The 18,169-nt window shown below is 40.8% G+C and overlaps 1 protein-coding gene and 1 long non-coding RNA gene across 4 annotated transcripts; one reads left to right on the top strand and one right to left on the bottom strand.

Moving 5' to 3' along the window:
• Positions 1-2,268: 2,268 nt before the first annotated feature.
• LOC119567545 lies at positions 2,269-6,476 on the bottom strand. Its single transcript, XR_005227594.2, has 3 exons — positions 6,286-6,476; positions 3,975-4,197; positions 2,269-3,595 (listed from the first exon to the last, which is right to left on the bottom strand). It is a non-coding gene; the product is annotated as an uncharacterized LOC119567545 (long non-coding RNA).
• Positions 6,477-6,531: 55 nt separating this feature from the next.
• LOC102930643 (nucleoside diphosphate kinase A) lies at positions 6,532-13,293 on the top strand. Of its 3 annotated transcripts, none has more exons than XM_043527857.1 (5): positions 6,532-6,931; positions 7,816-7,948; positions 8,490-8,591; positions 9,325-9,437; positions 10,192-13,293. In XM_043527857.1, exons 1-5 carry the CDS (start codon positions 6,678-6,680, stop codon positions 10,301-10,303), a joined length of 714 nt encoding a protein of 237 aa, XP_043383792.1. In that variant the 5' UTR covers positions 6,532-6,677; the 3' UTR covers positions 10,304-13,293. The 3 variants fall into 3 exon arrangements, with proteins under 3 accessions (XP_043383792.1, XP_007062841.1, XP_043383793.1); XM_007062779.4 differs by having other exon boundaries at positions 6,533-6,893; XM_043527858.1 differs by having other exon boundaries at positions 6,900-7,111.
• Positions 13,294-18,169: the final 4,876 nt, after the last annotated feature.

The raw sequence follows: 18,169 nt of genomic DNA, 5'->3' as shown, positions 1-18,169 counted from the left end.
GGGACTGAGGTCCCGGGGGCAAGGGGCAGGGTCTGTGCGGGGAAGGTCCTAGCAGGGGAGGGGAGTGGCCCAGTGGTGCTGGGGAGACAGTCTGGGGGAGGGGCTTAATGAGGATGGGAAAGGAGTGGGCGGGGCCTGTTGGCTGAGGGAGAAAAGGTGGGGGGCATGTGGGGAGGGGACTATCAGGGTAGGAATGAAGTGACCTGCAGGGGGAGGCTGCACTAAGGGAAGAGGCACCTGTATCAGAGGCTTTAGCCTTTTGGGGGCTAAGGGGTGGGGGAGGGCGTCTGACCTCACTGAAAGGAGAGAGTGGGGCGGGGAGAAGGGATAGGTGGGTCCACACTTAAGTCTTGTGATGTTTTCTATGGGATCCAGTCCAAGAGCCTTGAGTCAGCCTCTGTGTCATATGGGTGGGGCAAGGCATGGGGAGATAATACATGTGGCAATATTCCACTGTAGCCAGCTCCTGTTTCCTGAACATCTCAGTCAACAAGAAAATACATTCCAGAAAAGTGACATCAACAAGTGGTGGAAACTTGAGGCATTTATACTGCTGTATGCTGCATAAATGGTCTGAAGTAAATAGGCTGAACTTCAATAAGGACAAATGCAAAGTACTCCATTTAGGAAGGAACAATCAGTTGCACACATACAAAATCGGAAGTGACTGCCTAGCAAGGAGTACTGCAGAAAGGTATCTGGAGGTCACAAGCTAAATATGAGCCAACAGTGTTACACTGTTGCAAAAAAAGCAAGCATTTTTCTGGGATGTATTAGCAGGAGTGTTGTAAACCAGACACAACAAGTAATTCTTCCACTCTACTCCACACTGATTAGGCCTCAACTGGAGTACTGTGGACAAATTGGAGAAAGTCCAGAAAAGAGTAACAAAAATGATTAAAGGTCTAGGAAACATGACCTATCAGGGAAGATTAAAAAAAATTGAGTTTGTTTAGTCTGGATTGAAAAAAAATTGAGGGGGGAACATGATAATAGTTTTCAAGAATATAAAAGGTTGTTACAAGAAGGAGGGAGAGAAATTGTTACCTTTAACCTCTGAGGACAGGACAAGAAGCAACGGGCTTAATTTGCAGCAAGGGCAGTTTAGTTTGGGCATTAGGAAAAACTTCTTAACTCTCAGGGTAGTTAAGCACTGGAATAAATTGCCTAGGGAGGTTGTGGAATCTTAATAATTGAAGATTTTTAAGAGCAGGTGTAGACAAATACCTGTAAGGGATGGTCTAGATAATACTTAGTCCTGACTTGAGTGCAGGGTACTACACTAGAAGACCTCTCAAGGTCCCTTCCAGTCGAAAGCTTATGCTCAAATAAATTGGTTAGTCTTTAAGGTGCCACAAGTACTCCTTTTCTTTTTTCATAAAGCACTTGAAACAGCTGTAGGAAACACAGCAGCCTGGCTGGTGGAGCCCAGGTGAATATGCATTTTCTGTAATATGTTTTATTAGCATTTTTCACAAATTATTAGATGATGAAAAAAATTTCACAATCCCACTCACTGTACAGTCTCTAACTCAGAGACTTCAAGAGTTTTGACTGACGAGGTCATCTGTGTGTTTCTTTGTAGTATGTGCACCACCAGCATCAGTGGTGTTAATTGTTTATACTTTGAGGGCCCTCTGCTGGCTATGCAGCAGTAGATCTTAACACTGTTTCAGTCTAAATCAGTGGTTCTCAAACTTTTGTACTCGTGACCCCTTTCACACAGTAAGCCTCTGAGTGCGACCCCCCCCCCCTTATAAATTAAAAACACTTTTTAATATATTTAACACCATTATAAATGCTGGAGACAAAGCGGGGTTTGAGTGGAGGCTGACAGCTCGTGACCCCCCACGTAATAACCACGTGATCCTCTGAGGGGTCCCGACCCCCAGTTTGAGAACCTCTGGTCTAAATTGTAGAATTTTAGGATTACAAGGGACCCCAAGGGTCATCTAGTTTAGTGTTTCTTAATGACTGGTCCATGGACTGGTGCCTCTCCATGAGATCTCCCTGATACAATTTAGGAAGGCAGCAAGCTGGTCGCTGGTATCAAAAACGTTGAGAAACACTGATATGTAGTCTAACCCCATACCATGAAAATCCTACATTAGCAGAAGCTCTTGGAGTTTTGAGGATATTTTTTCCTCATTTCTTGGTGCCAACTGGTGGATTTAAAAAAAATTTAAACCTGGAATAAATGTATCTCCAGATTATAACAATTTGAAGGCAGGTCAGATTTTGGGATTTAAGCAGGCTGAACAATTGCTCTTTAATTGTGATAATAATACTTTATTATAAATACATGAATGAGTGAAGCCTCACAATATGCTGGAGAAGCAAGCAAACATTATTATCCACTAATTATATATGAAGAAGTTGAGGCACAAAGAGGTTAAGTGAATTGCTTAAGGTCACATTTTGAGTCAGTGACAGAGCTGGAATTAGAATTCAGTAGCTCGTGGTTCCCAGCCCAGTGCTAAGTTCAAGGACTTTGCTCATCTCTCATCATGTAGTTTTATGAAGTATTTCAAGGAATTAATATTAGGTATACATTTCAATACTGGTAAAAACTTTTGGAAAAAAATGTACACTTGCTGATAAAAAATGGTTTATAATGAACGATCCCTAAAATATGGAATGATGAGCTCCAATCTGGATATATTATATTCATATATGAATAATATGGGCTAATTTCTATACTATTTTAACATTAGAGACAGAAAAAGAGAAACTTAGATTTGAAAAAGTGTTAGATACTCCGTATTCCACAATTTTCATCAGCTATTTCAAGATTGTTTTGGAGAATGCCACCGCAGAAATTTTCTGTGGATTGCTATGAACTACTGGCTTTCTCTGAGTTTTAATGCTATAATGAACTGTATCGCTTGAACTAATATTACTGTTTATATTGCTAAGGTTACAAAGTCTATCAAATTAGCAAAAAATGCTATTTCAAAAAATGCAAGAGCTAATCAGGTAGTGAAGATCTAACTAATAGCTAGTCCATTAATTTCCACTGGAGAGCAACGGAGGCTCATACTGTATTTTCATTTGGCCTGGTCCTGAACAATTACTGTACTTAAGACTTGTGTGTTGCACTGTGTATTTAGATACATCAGATCAGCGGGGTTGCATAGATGTAGGTCTAATTATGACAAGAAGTAGATCCAAGCTACAAGGTGTGTACTCAGACTGGAACTTTCCCAATACTTAGAGTTGTACAGATGTAGGTTTTTAGCTCAGACCACTGTAAAGTAGGGGTCAGAGTCACAAACTTAGGATCCAGACCTGAATTCTCCAAAAAATTGAGGGGAGGTGTTCATTTCAAGGTCTTTCGGTCAGGCCTGTCTCATAAAATGTCAGCCATTTCTAGGTGTCAGTGGTTCCCAAACTTGTTCCGCCGCTTGTGCAGGGAAAGCCCCTGGTGGGCCGGGCTGCTTTGTTTACCTGCTGCGTCCGCAGGTTCGGCCGATCACGGCTCCCAGTGGCCGCGGTTCGCTGCTCCAGGCCAATGGGAGCTGCTGGAAATGGCACGGGCCGAGGGACGTACTGGCCGCTGCTTATATTAGAGATGGTAATTTTCCTGGCATCCCCACTGCAAATAAATTGTGGAAAATCAGAGGCTGTGGGCATAAAAGTACTTCACTGGACTTACATTTTATGTAAAAGGAAAGAAGAGAGCATATATCAGGAAATGAGATGCGGATTAAAGGTCAGATGAAAGAAGGATCAAGGGCATCCACAGGAAAATAAAAATCCAATTAGTGGATTAAAGGTAAAAGGCCAAGGTATAAATAAAACAGTTCTAAGAAAGGATAGTGAAAGGATCAGAACAGGATGAGGTCAGGAGCTAATACTATGTAATTGGGAAGGGAGGTTACAAAAGGAGTATATAAAAGAATGAAGTGAAATGAGAGATAAATATACAAGTGAGGAAGGCCTAAATATGAAGGGATAGAAGTGCAGAACCGTACCACTTTATTTCACCATTTCCAGAGAGTAGTTTTCAGTGGTTCACAGTCAAGCTAGAAGGGATCAATTCTGGGTCCAGTTCTGTTCAATATCTTCATTGATAATTTAGATAATGGCATAGAGTGTATACATAGTTTGCAGACAATACCCAGATGGGAGGGAGTACAGGTGCTTTGGAGGATAGGATTAAAATTCAAAATGATCTGGACAAACTGGTGAAATGCTCTAAAATAAACAGAATGAAATTCAATAAGGACAAATGCAAAGTACTCCACTTAGGAAGGAACAATGAGTTGCACACATACAAAATTGGAAATGACTGCCTAGCAAGGAGCACTGCAGAAAGGGATCTGGGGGTAACAAGCTAAATATAGGTCACAAGCTGACTATGAGTCAGCAGTGTAGCGCTGTTGCAAAAAAAAAGAAGCAAGCATCATTCCCTGATGTATTAGCAGGAGTGTTATAAGCAACACACAAGAAGTAATTGTTCCACTCTACTCCACGCTGATTAGGCCCCAACTGGAGTACTGTGGACAAATTGGAGAAACTCCAGAAAAGAGTAACAAAAATTATTAAAGGTCTAGGAAACATGACCTATCAGGGAAGATTTAAAAAAATTGAGTTTGTTTAGTCTGGAGAAGACTGAGGGTGGGGACATAACAGTTTTAAAGTACATAAAAGGTTGTTACAAGGAGGAGGGAGAAAAATTGTTACCTTTAATCTCTGAGGTTAGGACAAGAAGCAATGGGCTTAAATTGCAGCAAGGACGGTTTAGGTTCGGCATTATGAGAAACTTCCTAACTCTCAGGGTAAACACTGGAATAAATTGACTAGGGAAGTTGTGGAATCTCAGTCACTGGAGATTTTTAAGAGCAAGTTAGACAAACAGCTGTGCGGGATGGTCTAGATAATACTTAGTCCTGTCATGAGTGAAGGGAACTGGATGAGATGACCTCTCGAGGTCCCTTCCAGGCCTATGATTCTATGATTATTCCAACATTGGGAGCTACTACCATGAAAATTGTTATGCTCTATATTTGTATACTTAATAGTGTGCACAGAATCACAGAAATGCTTAATGTGGCATCATTAATGGACTAAAGAGAAATGTTATGATGTGAGCTTAAAAAGAAGGGGAAGAGATATAAAGACAGGAGGGGCAACAATGAAGAAAAAGTTAATCCCACTCATGTCAGAATCATGAAGAGGAGGCTTGGGATGGAGAAGACAGAATGGCTATGAGGTCAGGGGTGCTAGTTGCTGGAAATGCAAAGAAACTTGAAAACCTATTTTGAACTGGATTTGGAGATAGGTAGAAAGCTAAAGAATGTAATGAGGTGGGATGGTCTCCGCCTGCTTCCTAGAATGGCACAACAATGGCTTGGCCAAACCACTGTGGACCCTTGAAGTTAAAAAATTAGGGCGGAAGACTATGAAAAAGGGAGAGTGTATATTTAGGATTTGCTGTTCAGATTTCCTATATACTAATTCTAATTAACTGGGGGGAGGGCCCCCCACACAACCCAGTTGTCACATAGGCACATCCAGGCATGTGTTGGCAGGGCTATGATATCTGTGTCGTACCATTTTCTCCATATTTATACATTTTATTAAAGCTAATGTTAAAAAAATTATATAATACATAGGTTAAGAAAAGAGTGTCTGTACATCTGGGTATACTACTTAGATTATCCACAACTACAAAGTTTGTTTTTAAAGTCATAAGATACATATAGTGCATAATCAGCAATAACCCAAATTTAGGTGAATGAATTTAAGAATACAGTTTAGATATTTAGCATCCATGCATTCAGGTACATTACTCATGAAAAAAGTTATACAGTGAGTTGGTGGTAAAAAGCAAAATATATCGAGTGAAGATTGTTCCCCAGTAATTGAGAATTTAGGATAGGCAGGACACTTTCATTGTGGCTTTTTGCTGTTGTTTTAATGCTTCCAAAGTGACATAAAGGGAGTTGAAAAGACACCCTTGCTCTGGAGTAGGAGCGCTCACACGGGAGTGGCAGGGGGTCACTACACCAGTATGTCTACAATCTGTAACATTTCCCCCTGTAGACACAAAACTGCGTGTGTGTGACTGGCGGATCACAGGGCCGTCTAGGCTGACTAGATAGGAAGTGTGAAAAATCGGGACAGGGGATGGGGAGCAATAGGCGCCTATATAAGAAAAAGCCCCATATGGGGCTGTCCCTATAAAATCGGGACATCTGAGATCACCCTAGGGCGGTGACCGCACCCGCTTTGCACCCACTGCGCTCGGTTACAGGGGCAAAGTCTCCTTTGAAACCGTACCAAGGGCTACACGTTTACAGCCCGACCCGTGTCTCCCGTGCTGGAAATGCCTGGGGCTGCCCTGCGGCCCCTGCCGCGAAAGCGCCCGGAGCCGCCCCTGGCCGCGCGCCGGCAGCGGCGGGCAGAGCCCCCAGCCCCGCCGGCCTCCCTTCCCGGTCCGGCTCCTCCCTGCCATAGAGATGGAGATGCGCAGCACGAGCGCCGCCCACCCGCCGGCCTCCCTTCCCCGTCCCGCTCCTCCCTGCCATAGAGACGGAGATGCGCAGCAAGAGCGCCGCCCACTTGCCGGCGCCGTTAGGACTCGATGGGCCTGGAGTCGCTCTGTTCCCTCCTTAATCTTGCGTCCCCCAGTGTCGGGCCAGAGCGTCGCCTCAGCCCCCCCCCCGCTCCCGATGGCGTATCCGCGCCCCGGGACAAGCGTCCCCGTGGGGGTGTGGGCGGAACACGGGCCCCTCGCGGCTGCCAGGCCGGCTCCGGCCCGCTCGGCGCTGGGGCAGCGGGGGGCGTGTTTAGAGCTGGGTGGTCGCGAGGCTGGGGGCGGCGGCGGCGGCGGCGTTACGGCAGCTACCACCCGACCCGCCGCAGGGCCCGGGACTGCGGGAAGGCGGGTGAGAGGGGGCGCGCGCTGCGAGGGATGGTTGAAGGGGCGTGGGAGAGGGGCGCGCAGAGGGGGCTGCATGGGTCCAGGGCAGCTGCGGTTATGAATGATCCAAGTGACGCAAGCAGGGTCAATAGCAGGGGACAGGAGCTGTAATTAGATGTCTGCCTGTGGGTCTGAGGGCTGCCGTCTGTCCAGGGCTACTGGCAGCGGGCGCATTATTATTAGGTGTTGAATTGCTTTTTTTAATTTGAAGCCCTCTTAGCTCGTTCACAACTGCTCTGGAATAACTAGCGTGTTGTTTCTCAAATGGTTTAGTCTGTGCTATACTTACAGAAAGCACCATGCTTTTAATGTGTATATTCTTAGAGATTAGTTTTTAATGTCTGAAAAATGCTTAATTTTGGTTTTTAAAATGTTGACTATTGTAAACTGCAGTGACTGTGTAGCTACTGTAGCAGTCAGCTTGTGCCTCTAAAAATGACACATTGGCTACTCCAGCATGACTTTCGTACCTTCCATTCACCACGCACATTCTTAGCATACTTCATTACAACACTGACTGGCTGTAGATAACTATAGATCAAAGTGATACACCTGGTCTTAGGTTAGCCTGTTTTGTCTTAAATTGAGGGTAGCATCCTATCAGTGTGCACCTTGGAATACACCGACCTGCAATACAATCTGTATTTATCGCTTAATATAAAATCTTTTCATTCTTAGTATGGACTAATTGCTCTCCTCAATATTTATAGGGCTATTATGTTACATTTATTTTTGTAGCACTTTTTGGATGTTCTCTGACTTATTAGTTCAGTGCACATAAGCACAATAAGGTTGTGGAAGATTGTGGTTACGCCTTCTAGATTTCTGTTGTGGCTGCACTTGCCTTCTGGTCCTGGAATACGGAGTCCCTTTTTCTCCTCTTGTAGGATGATGGCATCCATTTGTGAGCGCACTTTCATTGCCATCAAGCCTGATGGAGTCCAGCGGGGACTAGTGGGAGAAATCATCAAGAGATTTGAACAGAAGGGTTTCAAACTGGTGGCCATGAAATTCATGCAAGTGAGTTTCCTTCATTTCTATATTTCTCCTTTATGTTTAAAATGAAATCTTATAGCAGGCTAGTTTACTCCACTCAGTGAAAAATCTTTTGTAATTTTTTAAAATGAAATCTTAGCAGAAATATCAAATGTCAGATTTTGTGCCTGGATATTTTTGGAGACTTTCCAGCATCCAGCTGTAGCTAAATGCTTTTGACAGCTTGAGCAACCTAATTTTAGTAAACTGATGTCCTTAGTCCAAAGGGAATATTCTTATAGATGCCATTTACACTTAATAGGCATCTATGGATCATCTACAGCAAAAAGAGGTTTCTTCTCAAAAGTAGTTAGATATTGATGAAACAATCTTGCTGAGTTAAACTGTGTACTGAAATAATTTTAAATTCATATAAACCAAGCAACACATCTAGCCACTTGCTGTAATCACTTATTTTTAAAGAGCATGTCTGTTTAAGGATTAATAGTGCTCTGTGGTTAATCTCTATTGATTTAAAAATACTCTTAAGTTCTTACAGTAAACTGCTTTTTTTGTGTGTGTGCAGGCCTCTGAAGACCTTCTGAAAGAACACTACATTGATCTGAAAGATCGACCATTCTACGCTGGTTTGGTTAAATATATGCACTCTGGACCTGTTGTAGCTATGGTAAGCTTTTAAAAATAAAACCTGCTTAAGAAGAACTAAGCAATTGATGTATCTTTTGTTCATAACTTCATTTGTGTTACATATTGAAAATGACACTAAGAACTTGAAATTAAATACTTTAAAAAATTGATTAAATGTAGTTACAGGTACAACATGTTTCCCTTTAATTTGTGGTTTTACAAGTAAATCTTTCTTTTCAAAAAAAACCTCTCTTTTCCCCTTTGCAATGTGCTGGGGTGTAGGGGATGTAAACAATGGGAAACTGACTGCACAAAGTGCTGTCAAATACACAAAATAAGCAAACTGGAAAAAAGAACAGTGAAACATTTAATCTTTCAAGTAAAGAAATCATATGTGTTAGATGTTGATTGTAACCTATGATTGCTACAAGTGTGACTTTTTTTTTTTTTTTGGTAAAGAGAGTGTATACCTCTAAAGTATTTGAAATACCTATGAAGCTTTATGTGTTTAGGAAATTCTGTAATGGGTTGCTTACCTGTTTGTTACACTTAAAGCTATTCAGTACCCTCTCGCTTTGGCTAACAGTGAGTGAATGACCACAGCTTGTCGGAGACAGTTTCACTCCAATCCTTCTATGCCTTGCCCATAGATTGTTTGAAAAAGGGGACTTAGCAACTGTACCATGATGGGATCAAGTTTGGATAACATTGCCAACTCTTACTGTGTTAGTTACAGTTTGGATTCCATAATCTTAATGGATTTTATTTTTAAGGTGTGGGAAGGTCTTAATGTGATTAAGACTGGCAGAGTAATGCTGGGGGAAACTAATCCAGCAGATTCCAAACCTGGTACCATACGTGGTGACTTCTGTGTTCAAGTTGGCAGGTATGTTCTGAAACTGTCTTATCAAAACTAAAGCAGTTTTTAATCATACGCATACTGACCTACTTAGTTAATTGATTTATGATTAAGTTTGGTAATGTGAACACTATATCCAGTTGAAACTGTTGGAAGAATTCAAGCAGCAGAATGTAAATGTTGGAATTTGATCAACCTTATAGTAAGGACATATAGACAAGGCCTGAAATACTTTCTACAGAACCTCCATTTTTTCTTGGAGGTCTCCCATTTGAGTACTGACACAATCCTACTGATTTTATGAAAACTAATAAGCTCTCTCCATAATGACTTGCCTCCTGGTCCCTTTCTATAAGACTGTCCTGGTAAACAAGAATATGCCATTTTGTAACAACATGTATTTTTTAATGTTAAATTAGAATGAATGTTAGGAAATAACAGTTGCTACCAAAAACTTGGTAACTGCTGAAAAACCTGTAAGGACATTCAGGCCCTGATTCTATAAACTGGTTATACATGGAAAGACCCCCATTAACTTCATCCAGATGCAGGGGTCCACTAGACAATGTAGGACTGGAGTCAAAGGATGTAAATGGAGATGTGGCTTTCCTTCTCCTTCCCCCATGATCAAAACTGATGAGAGAAGAAGCTTGTGTTGCATATTTACGTGTACATTTTATTAATACTTGTAGTCATAGTAACCAGAGAGGTTTTTCTAAAAAGCAAATTCTTGTGCTTTTAATTCTATAATTGTTAATGACCTTTCTTTATCTTCTCTTAGGAACATCATTCATGGCAGTGATTCTGCAGAAAGTGCTGAGACAGAGATCAACCTGTGGTTCACTCCTGAGGAGTTGGTTCAATACACAAGCTGTGCTCATCAGTGGATTTAAGGGCTAGTCTGCTATGGCAGCGCTTTAATGTGGCCTGTGTAGTTGGGGCAGGGCGCTGGGAGAGAGCTCCCAGCACTCTAAAAAAAAAAACACTTTCACGAGAGGCGTAGCTACCAGCGCTGGTGCAGTCTACACTGGCGCTTTACAGCACTGAAACTTGCTGCGCTCAGGAGGGTGTTTTTTCACACCCCTGAGTGAGAAAGTTGCAGCGCTGTAAAGTGCCAGTGTAGACAAGCCCTAAGAGTAAAACCTGGTCTGTGACTTTTAACATCCACTCATTCCAATGATTATGAACCCAGAAACAGTTCATATTGCCATTATCCTTTAGTTATTTCAAGGCATTTCTGTATAAACTGGTGGAAATCTCTTTCTCTCTAATCTGTGTTGTGAATATTACATGTAACCAGTGTTAACAACTGCTGCTCTAGTTAAAAAGCTATTGAATTATTAATTGGGAAGCTTTCTAACTCTCTGTGTGTAGACAAGAGAAGAGGATTACAATGGGGAAAGGATCTTTAATTAACGACTAAACACAAAGCATAAACTTTCATGAAATGCTCTGTAACCCCCAGAGGATAACTTGGTATATAGTACACATCAGCACACAGTCTAAAATGGCTTAGTGGCGTTAAAATTTGTTGTCAGACTTTATTAAACCACCAGGTCATGCATGTTGCTCTGTAAATAGATCCATAATATCCCTAAAATACAGGAATTAAAGAATGATATAGAAGTAAGGTTAGCAAAAAGTAATTTAAAAAACTGTGATAAACAGCTATGGGAAAAATTCAATTTTTTTTTCTCTCCAGAAAAGCAGTGCAGTTATACATAGGCAACAGCTTCACTTTGAAAATAAGGGTTTTAACTAGATTGCTACTTTAAACTCATCATTTTCCACCTTAGGATCAGTCATTTATGTAGCATTTTAAAGCAGGATTAGCATGGCAGCTTTTTAAAATGGCCTTTTATGAGAAAAGAAGATTAATGTGCAAGGGCTGCTCAGTAGGCTTTACCTCTTGTCACTTCAGTGTAGCATTCTGTTTGTCATTAGTAAGCATATCAGCATTGCATTATATCTCCATGCAAACAACTGACGACAGCTCAGATATATTCTTTCCTTAATTGCTTGAATGGCAAAGTAAACTGTGCTTGGATAAGCTTTTTCAAAAGTGACTTTGGAACTCACGAGCCTAAGTTTCAGTAGTAGTCAACGTGCTTTTTAAAACTTTACCCATTGTATTTAAACTTATTCATATGACAGTTTTTCTGTAATATTAAACAGGTCCCAGTAGTGCAGTTTAGTTCTAGCCACAAACCTTTCAGCGTCCTGCAGAGTTGCTATGGCTGTATTCAATGTCCAACTGTTGTATTCAGCTCAGGAGCCAGAAGTGGTATCTGGCTGAATAGTGGATACAGCAATAAATGAGTAGCATATTTATTCAGTTATAATAGGATGTTAGTTAAAAAGCAAAACACAACACAACAATAATTATCTGAACACCCTAACATTGCAAATCACCATTAGATACAAAATTTCCTCTTGTGTTTTGCTACTAACTTGATGACATCACTCATTCCTAAAACAAAACCTGCACATAAACATTTGCCTTTGATTAAGCAATAGAAATTTAGTAGAATTTCATGTCCAATACCCAAGCATGATGAAAGCATTAAACCCATTTTTTTAAAATGACGCTGGCAATTTAAATCTATTCAGAAAATCAGTATTTTTAGAAAAAACTTAATTTTTCTTTAAAAAGTGGAACAATGTACTTCAGCACAGTCTCTGTTCAGAATGCTCCTTTGACTGTAATAGATACTTCTACATCACGCTATTTAGATCTGCCTTTTAAAATATTTGATAGCAGTAAAGTGAGTGTTAGAAAAACTCAGAGGAATGATGAGTAGTCTTGCTATAGCCTTATCTCCTAAACTGTACTCTTCCAGAGTCTGTGGCTGTGGGGTGCCAGAGGGAAGGGTAGTGGGAGAGTCTGTCTCCTAGTTTTGAGGAGGAAGAGATAAATGGTTATTTTCACTGGGAGGAACCAGAAGAAAGTAGAGCCTTGCTCCAACTTGCTTGTGCATTATCATAAATGACCAATAGGAAGAAGTGGCTGAATTAAATATGCTGCACATACTGCAACAGAGAAGCAGTTCTTTGTAATTTGGCTACATCTGTATATTTGGAAAATCATTGCGAAAATCAACTGAATGTATTAATGGTGAATGTATTAGATGGACCATTTCGTGATCTGTTAGCTACATCTTTCAGTTCACATTACTGTTTCTTTAGCTCACGATAGCATGTACAATGTTAAAAAAAATGTGAAAAGCATCACATCTTGTTTCTTTCCTTTGTTACCTACTAATCTCTTCATGATCATGGGCATAGTCATCATCACTAAGCACAGTGGATATGAGACTATGTAAAAGACTCATTTTCTAAAAATGGTTTAACAAACACTTTGTCCTTTCTGTTTAAATAGATACACTTAGGCCAGGGATTTTTACACAATTTTTTTTCAAGTATCCCAAGCCTCGCAAGTCTAAGACAGCTGATCCAAGCCAGCCATGCCGTCACTTGCTGTGGGTCTTTTATTGCTGTGTAGATGTACCCTAAGAGTACCTTCTCCCAGCCCTGAAGAAGAGCTCTGTGTGTCTCAAAAGCTTGTCTCTTTCACCAACAGAAGTTGGTCTCAATAAAAGATATTACCACACGTACCTTACACTCTTCCTGACAGCTAACACTTCTCACCACTTTTATCTTAATACTATCTAAGTTAATATCCATTTCCAAATCTGTCTGTGACTATGGTTGAGGTTCTTTGTACCATTAATTGTGGTTCATGTTTAGAAGTAATCCAATTATGTGATCTAGAGGAAACTCATTTCAAACCCTGTTGTACGTCCACCAGATTAGGAGACAAAATCATTGTGGTAATCACTGAAGTGTATGTGAAATACTTATTAAAGAGGTAATCCTGAAGGAACTGAGTGTTGCTAATAGTGATTAATGGCTACCTTGTCATTTACACATCATATTAAACTGAGACTAGCTCGTGCACCTGCAAACCAACAAACTTTTTTGATGTTTCTGGTGCATTATTACACTAAAAAATTAACTAGAAACAAATAGTGAAATTGCATTTTCAGATCAAGATTTGTATTTTATCATTAGGGTGTAGGTCAAACATAATTTTGTTCAAAAAGGACAAATTCCATTCAGAAATTTCCATGGAAGATGGGAAATTCAGTGTCATGTTTAACAAAATGTATAATTGTAAATAATCCATAATTTATTTACCAGGATGAGCAATATCAGAAAGACAAAGTTAAGTGTGTCTTGAACCACCTCCCTGAACCCACGATGCTCCCAAAATAATTGTTTTTTGGTAGGGGGTAGAGATCATATCCAAACTTTCAGATTAGTCCTTATCTTAATAATGAGTTAAACCAAAATCCCACATCCAAATATTTTTGAAAAGTTCAGTTCCAGGTTTGGATCCAAACTTTGCAGCTCAGGTCCATCTCTAAAACATGACATGCTCAAACAGGACCCAGTCCATCGCCTCCCCTACCCCCCAGTGAGAGAGTATTTCTATTAACTTGAATAGGAGTTGACTCAGGCGCATAAAGAACAGCCCCAAACACAGCACTCTGCCTGCATATCTGCTTTGCTCAAGATTTAACTCCTTGTACTCTGATATAGTTTTTCCTTATCAACTTAAGCAGCAAGATCAACAGAAGTCTGCATGAACATTTAGTGAAATCAGAGTGGATATTTCTTTAAATTCAGCAAAGACTTTCCTATTATCTTCCTTACGGCCATAACAAGTGATTGTGTACTCAAAATAAATGTAAAAGAAAAATAGTGTTACACTGATGCCACAACGTGAATAAAAAAGGAAAATGAAGAGACAGAAAAACCAAGATAAGCCAATTTGCTATTCAAATTTGTAAAGGAGCACAACAGGGAAAACAAATCAGCAGACACTGCAAAACAAATGGGTGAATAATGAGTAATAAAATGTTTTGCACTTTGTATGCATCATATGACTTCAAAGTGCTTTACAAACAACAAATAAATAATCAAACAACACTGTACTTAACGGCACTTTTCATTCAAAGATCTCAAAGCAATTTTCAAAATGTGGGGACGTATCCTTATCTCCATTTTATCAATGAGGAAAATGAGGCAGAGAGAAGTGACTTGCACGAAGTCACACAGTAAATCAGAGGCAAATGATGAACGAAACCTTGGAGTCTTGATCCTCACTAGACCACACTCCTAAACTATGTAATCTATGCCAATGTAGCTCAATGTACTATATTAAGACACAGAAATATGCATATTATAAAATACTGTAATCTCTGTGGAGGGATACAAATGCTCAGATTATACAGGTAAACTGAGACAGGAAGGGTTCCCAGAATTTAGTTGAGAATTCAAGAGAGATCGGATACATCCAGAGAAGAGAAGGTTGACAAAGGGTTTTGAATTGCCTTCCAGTGTCTATAGACAGAAATGAATGAGAAAGGGAGATCAGTGAAGACCAAGTTCTTCTGGAGCAATGCAATACTTGCCACATCTGAGGTGACTGAATCAGCAGTTCCAAATTCATAATTTAGTAACTGGATTAATCACATATTTAGATTAGATAGAAATCTGGATTAATCTTGAAAGCAACTAAATATAAACTGATTAAATACTGTAAGTTTATGCAGTATTACAACCGTAATTGGTTAGAGTAAATCTAGGGGTAGAAACTGTGTTTTCTACGTGTTGTAATTATTACAAATATTTGAAATTATTAATATTAATGAGGGAAACCACAAAACACTAATTTAACTATAAATTCCTTTATTAAATGCAAAGGCCAAATTATACAATTGCTCTAAACATGCCTAAAAAGGCCTAAACAATAAGCAATTTACTACAGCCACAGAGAAACAAAACATTTATAAACATTTGATCAAGATACTTACAAACTGGCTAAACCCAGAGATGCTTAGACCTATATTGGTCAGCTCCAACGTGGTCAGGCAGATATTAAAAATGAACTTTTAAGAATTTACCTATTTTCTTCCCAAGGCCTTTCCTTCCTGTCTTCTTGCTAGTCACCAGTTTTCCCATTGCCTCTGACTTTAACACCCAGAGTGTGGGTTGGGGAAGGGCCACGGTGGCTCAATTTAAGCAGTTACCCGCTGAATGTCAGGGGCCCTCTTTTTAGAAACTTCCGCTTCTCTCACTAGTTATTCTTTGAACCAGACATCTTCCCTACTTTATTCCTTCTAACCTTATCACTTATTTTCAAGGCTTTCCTTCTACTGGCTAGTTAGGGCCTTTCTTGACTTTACAACACATATATTGCTCCTTAACCAAACTTAACTTACTTTAATTCTTTAATTTTATACTTATTCTACACTGTCTGTACAGAGCCCAGCACGAATAACAGTAATTAATAAACTGCAACCGACTGCTACGTCTATTGGTCTAATCACAGCTGTAGGAGCTAGGACCTGCTGAGTTCTAGTCCTAGTTCTTACACTTTTCACTATTCTTACTTTTAAACTGCAACCACAGCTTCATTCTCCTACGTGACAACAAAAGAATCTGGACCAGTCCTACCCCTGGCCTCCGGGCACTTGACATTACCTCTTTGTGGATGATGTAATTTCGAGCAATTGTAAGATGCAGTGCTTCTGGCAGTGCAATTTGGAAGAAGCAGCTTCACTAAAACAGTGGCAGAGATCAACCATCTCAAATCAAAAGGTGTTAAGAATTCAGGACTGAAATTGCAAGACAAATGTCTATTGTTAAAAGATTGTTCTGGGATAACTGAACAGCCTTTAAACATTTGAAGGTTTGTTGTTGTGAAATCAGATCTGACTGTGGTTCACAGCCACAGCCAGCTCAAGTGCTAGCCTTAGAGGAAGGCAACATAAGTGACCTCCCAAGCTGAGACCCTCCCTTGTAAGGTTGCTTCAGTGTCTGTCCAGGGCAATGTGATCACCATAGGTTTCAGAGTAGCAGCCATGTTAGTCTGTATCTGCAAAAAGAAAAGGAGTACTTGTGGCACCTTAGAGACTAACATTTATTGAGCATAAGCTTTTGTGAGCTACAGCTCACTTCATCGGATGCATGCAGTGGAAAATACAGTGGGGAGATTTTATATACCCAGAGAACATGAAACAATGGGTGTTACCATACACACTGTAACGAGAGTGATCAGGTAAGGTGAGCTATTACCAGCAGGAGAGGAAAAAAAACAAAAACAACAACCTTTTGTCATGATAATCAAGGTGGGCCATTTCCAGCAGTTGACAAGAACATGTGAGGAACAGTAGGGAGGGAAATAAACATGCGGAAATAGTTTTACTTTGTGTAATGACACATCCACTCCCAGTCTTTATTCAAGCCTAATGTAATGGTGTCCAGTTTGCAAATTAATTCCAATTCAGCAGTCTCTCGTTGGAGTCTGTTTTTGAAGTTTTTTTGTTGAAGAATTGCAACTTTTAGGTCTGTAATCGAGTGACCAGAGAGACTGAAGTGTTCTCCGACTGGTTTTTGAATGTTATAATTCTTGACGTCTGATTTGTGTCCATTTATTCTTTTACGTAGAGACTGTCCAGTTTGGCCAATGTACATGGCAGAGGGGCATTGCTGGCACATGATGGCATATATCACATTGGTAGATGTGCAGGTGAACGAGCCTCTGATACTGTGGCTGATGTGATTAGGCCCTATGATGGTGTCCCCTGAATAGATATGTGGACACAGTTGGCAACGGGCTTTGTTGCAAGGATAGGTTCTTGGGTTAGTGTTTTTGTTGTGTGGTGTGTGGTTGCTGGTGAGTATTTGCTTCAGGTTGGGGGGCTGTCTGTAAGCAAGGACTAGCCTGTCTCCCAAGATCTGTGAGAGTGATGGGTCGTCCTTCAGGATAGGTTGTAGATCCTTGATGATGCACTGGAGAGGTTTTAGTTGGGGGCTGAAGGTGATGGCTAGTGGCGTTCGGCTATTTTCTTTGTTGGGCCTGTCCTGTAGTAGGTAACTTCTGGGTACTCTTCTGGCTCTGTCAATCTGTTTCTTCACTTCAGCAGGTGGGGACTGTAGTTGTAAGAATGCTTGATAGAGATCTTGTAGGTGTTTGTCTCTGTCTGAGGGGTTGGAGCAAATGCGGTTGTATCGTAGAGCTTGGCTGTAGACAATGGATCGTGTGGCGTGGTCTGGATGAAAGCTGGAGACATGTAGGTAAGCATAGTGGTCAGTAGGTTTCCAGTATAGAGTGGTGTTGATGTGACCATCGCTTATTAGCACCGTAGTGTCCAGGAAGTGGATCTCTTGTGTGGACTGGTCCAGGCTGAGGTTGATGGTGGGATGGAAATTGTTGAAATCATGGTGGAATTCCTCAAAGGCTTCTTTTCCATGGGTTCAGATGATGAAGATGTCATCAATGTAGTGCAAGTAGAGTAGGGGCATTAGGGGACGAGAGCTGAGGAAGCGTTGTTCTAAGTCAGCCATAAAAATGTTGGCATACTGTGGGGCCATGCGGGTACCCATAGGAGTGCCACTGATTTGAAGGTATACATTGTCCCCAAATGTGAAATAGTTATGGGTGAGGACAAAGTCACAAAGTTCAGCCACCAGGTTTGCCGTGACATTATCGGGGATATTGTTCCTGACGGCTTGTAGTCCTTCTTTGTGTGGAATGTTGGTGTAGAGAGCTTCTACATCCATAGTGGCTAGGATGGCGTTTTCAGGAAGATCACCGATGGATTGTAGTTTCCTCAGGAAGTCAGTGGTGTCTCAAAGATAGCTGGGAGTGCTGGTAGCGTAGGGCCTGAGGAGGGAGTCTACATAGCCAG

The sequence above is a fragment of the Chelonia mydas genome, chromosome 14 (assembly GCF_015237465.2).
Source record: "Chelonia mydas isolate rCheMyd1 chromosome 14, rCheMyd1.pri.v2, whole genome shotgun sequence".
Taxonomy (NCBI): Eukaryota; Metazoa; Chordata; order Testudines; family Cheloniidae; genus Chelonia; species Chelonia mydas.
The sequence above is the reverse complement of the archived record's forward strand: the minus strand, read 5'-3'. Positions and strand labels throughout refer to the sequence as shown.